The following is a 3,254-nucleotide window of genomic DNA, read 5'->3' as shown; positions in this document are numbered from 1 at the left end:
GTCTGTACATCGTAATACTGGTAGACAGCAAAGATACTGCAGGCCGAAGGAAAAATTATATATACTTGTACTACTACAATAGTTCACTGAAGGAGCCTTTCTCACTTAAACTATTTCTTAGTTTACTCTCACTGATTTATGACAGCATCTTAGTAATGAAACTTCTCTCACAAAGATTTTAAATGAATAATGACTCAGGGAGTCTAATAGTAGATCTTAGTGCCACATTTGATACTGTAGATCATGAATTACTTCTAGATAGAGTCAAAAATGGGTCGAGCTTTCAGGAACGAGCCTCAGATGGCTCAGATCATATTTAGAGGTCAGGGGATATGTCTAGTCAATAACAGCAATCATGACTCTGAAAGAACCACCATGATGTATGGTGTCCCACAAGGACAGATTCTAGGGCCCCTCCTAGTCAGCCTTTTTCGAATCCTCCAAGAATATAGGGTTGCTTATCATATGGAGATGACACCCAGATCTATTCTCACCAAATGACTGTGGTCCTATAGACCTGTTGTGTCTATGCCTTAAGAAAGTAACCAACTGGATGGAACAAAATTATATTCTTTTTGCCAGTTAAAATTCAGAGGCCACATCAAAGCTGTAAAAAATCATCACTCTGGCATCTTAAAACAGCTAAAATGAAAAACTTTATGTTTAAGCAAGATTTAGAAAAGCACATTCATGCTTTCATTTCTAGATTGGTAGACTACTATAATGCACTCCTGATTGGCCTCCCCAGTAAGACCATTAAACATTTGCAACTCATTCAAAATGCTGCTGTTAGAATACTAACAAACACAAAGAAGAGAGAACACATTACTCCAATCCTTAGATCCTGGAACTGGCTTCCAGTTAAATGTAGAACTGAATTTAAGGATACTACTTACTTATACTACTAGTAGTCTTTCAATGGTCTGGGCCCAAAATACCAGCTCCCCTTAGAAATTAGATTTGCTCCAACTGTAGCCATTTTTTAAATTAAACTAAAGATTTTTCCACAGCCTCTTCTTTAATTGAAACCTTTCTATATTTGTATTTATTTTACCTAACCCTAATACCTAACCCTTGATCTTCTTGTATCTTTCTTCATTTAATTTGAATTCTGTTTTTATGTACGCATGCATTATTTAAAGCACTTTGAACACATGAAAATGTGCTATATAAATAAACTTGCCTTGATTTATGACAAACAAACTGCACAGCAGGCATAGATCGTTTAGTAATAGTTTAATCTACATGTGTTCTATGAGAAATAATGTCTGATGAGCATGCTTACCTGCACAGTAATGCACATGAGGAGCTCTCTCACTGCATGAACATGAAAGGCTGAGTCTTCAGTGATCTGACGAACAAAGTCCAGAATTTGCTTCATCACTTCTGGAGTAAGAGTAACAGAGATATAATGGAGTTTAGAATGAAAGTATTCCTCCTTTGTCATAATCCATCCATCCATCCATTATCTATATCACTTATTTCTGAATAGGGTTGTGGGGGGTCTGGAGCCAATACCAGCTGACATTGGGCGAGAGGTGGGGTACACCCTGGACAGATCGCCAGTCTATCACATGTAGACAAACAACCACACACACTCATACTGACTCCTAAGGGGAATTTAGAGCCACCAAAGCTGCATGTCTTTGGACTGTGGGAGGAACCCGGTGTACCCGGAAAGAGCCCACACAGGCACAGGGAGGACATGCAGACTCCACACAGAAAGGCATCGGGTCAGCCTGAGCTCGAACCCAGAACCTTCTTGCTGTGAGGAGACAGTGCTAATCACCGCACTGCTGCCATAAATACTGGTAATACAATATTATTAGAATTCATCTCAGTGCATTTATCATTTTTATTGTCACAAAGGAAATCCAAAACCATAGCTAATATGAAAGATTAAATAGATCAAAACACTGATATGATACTGATCAAAACACTAACATTGAGGCATCTGTGATTTTTGAGGCATTGTAGACAAAAATACCTTGATGATTTACTTTACTGTCATCTATTTCTCCTGTGATGAATGTCTTTCTCACTCTGCCCAACAGCATTTCTAGTTCCTGAAGAGCAATGAGTGTTCTACTCTTTTCCCTGTCTTCCTGCAGTGCATCAATTTGCCTCATGCTAGGTGTGATGAGTGTTTCCCCGTGATGATGCAGAAGTCTTTCTATATCTGACAGTATAGATTCATCATGGTCAGGATCAGTCACACTTTCTGAATTGCCCAAAATGTAATCTAAAAACTGCAGCTTGTGTCGCCCAAACAGCTCCATCAAAATAGTCACCTCATCAGTGCTCATATGGATGAGGAGGTTTTTGTAATGTTTGGAAATGGTTTTTGTTTGGAGAGAGCTTTCTATGTTTGGAGACAGAGTATTGAGATGAGAATGGATTTCAGTAGAGGGAGGAGAAGGTTGTGTGTGCTGCTGTGTGGGCATGGTGAGAGAGCCTTTGTGCATATATTGTATTAAATCAGTAGTAGAATCCAATTCTTGTTCAGGAGTCAGAGAGGCTTGCACCTTAGATGTCTCACCTGTGCTGGTTTCCAGACATGGGGCAGATTCTGTAGTCTCCTTGGTCTCACTGAAGGGTCTTTTACTGAAAAAACTAAAGGCATTTTTGAAAAGACCAAATGCTCCTGGACTTTCATTTTGTACTAAACCAGATGGATCTGTGGAAGTAGCAGGATCTTGAGACACATGTGTAAGAGTTTTCTCAGCCTGACTTTCAGCAGAATCACGAGTTGAAGATCCACTATGGCCATCCTCATCTGCAAGTTGTGGATCATTGACTGTGCATTTTGTTGCTCCTATCTGATCAATGTCCAAACCAATAGGATCAGATATGTCATTAGCATTGTTGCTAATGTCTTCATTCCAAGTTGGATTTGATTTACAGTTTCTCTTTTCCACCTCATCAGCGTTAGCGACATTTGATATTGTTTTCGTTTCCTCTTCTCGTCCTCTATCTCCCTCCATACCATCAGTGGGTGTTGTCTGACTCTCTCTTGTCCCATTTTCTAATATTTCATAATTTTGCTTTCCTGTTTGAATTGTTGCTTCAGCTCCTGAACATGGTCCGTCCTCAGAGATCTTTTCATCTCTGTCTCTCACAGATTCAGATTCAGCTTGAGGACAAAGCTCATGTGAACATTTAAGGCTCTCCTCTTCCTCTTTGTCCCACCATTCACCCTCCACATCATTCACCTGCTGCATTTCCTCAACCTGCTTTGTCTCTGCCTTAACCTC

At 39.8% G+C, this 3,254-nt stretch overlaps 1 protein-coding gene across 2 annotated transcripts in view; it reads right to left on the bottom strand.

Annotated features, from left to right (window-relative positions):
- mia2 (MIA SH3 domain ER export factor 2) overlaps window positions 1-3,254 on the bottom strand; it is a 22,715-nt gene that overhangs the window by 14,044 nt on the left and 5,417 nt on the right. The window contains exons 1-2 of one of the 2 annotated variants that reach the window (XM_020621923.1): window positions 2,540-3,243; window positions 1,286-1,386 (exon numbers count right to left, since the gene is read on the bottom strand). In XM_020621923.1, coding sequence (XP_020477579.1) covers window positions 1,286-1,386; window positions 2,540-3,221 — 783 coding nt within the window. In that variant the 5' untranslated portion in view covers window positions 3,222-3,243. Of the gene's footprint in view, window positions 1-1,285; window positions 1,387-2,539; window positions 3,244-3,254 lie in introns of those variants that run through there. The other variant, XM_020621924.1, reaches the window with a different exon arrangement.

This window comes from Monopterus albus, unplaced genomic scaffold (assembly GCF_001952655.1).
Source record: "Monopterus albus unplaced genomic scaffold, M_albus_1.0 scaffold270.1, whole genome shotgun sequence".
NCBI lineage: Eukaryota > Metazoa > Chordata > Actinopteri > Synbranchiformes > Synbranchidae > Monopterus > Monopterus albus.
This window is presented reverse-complemented; position numbering and strand designations above follow the sequence as displayed.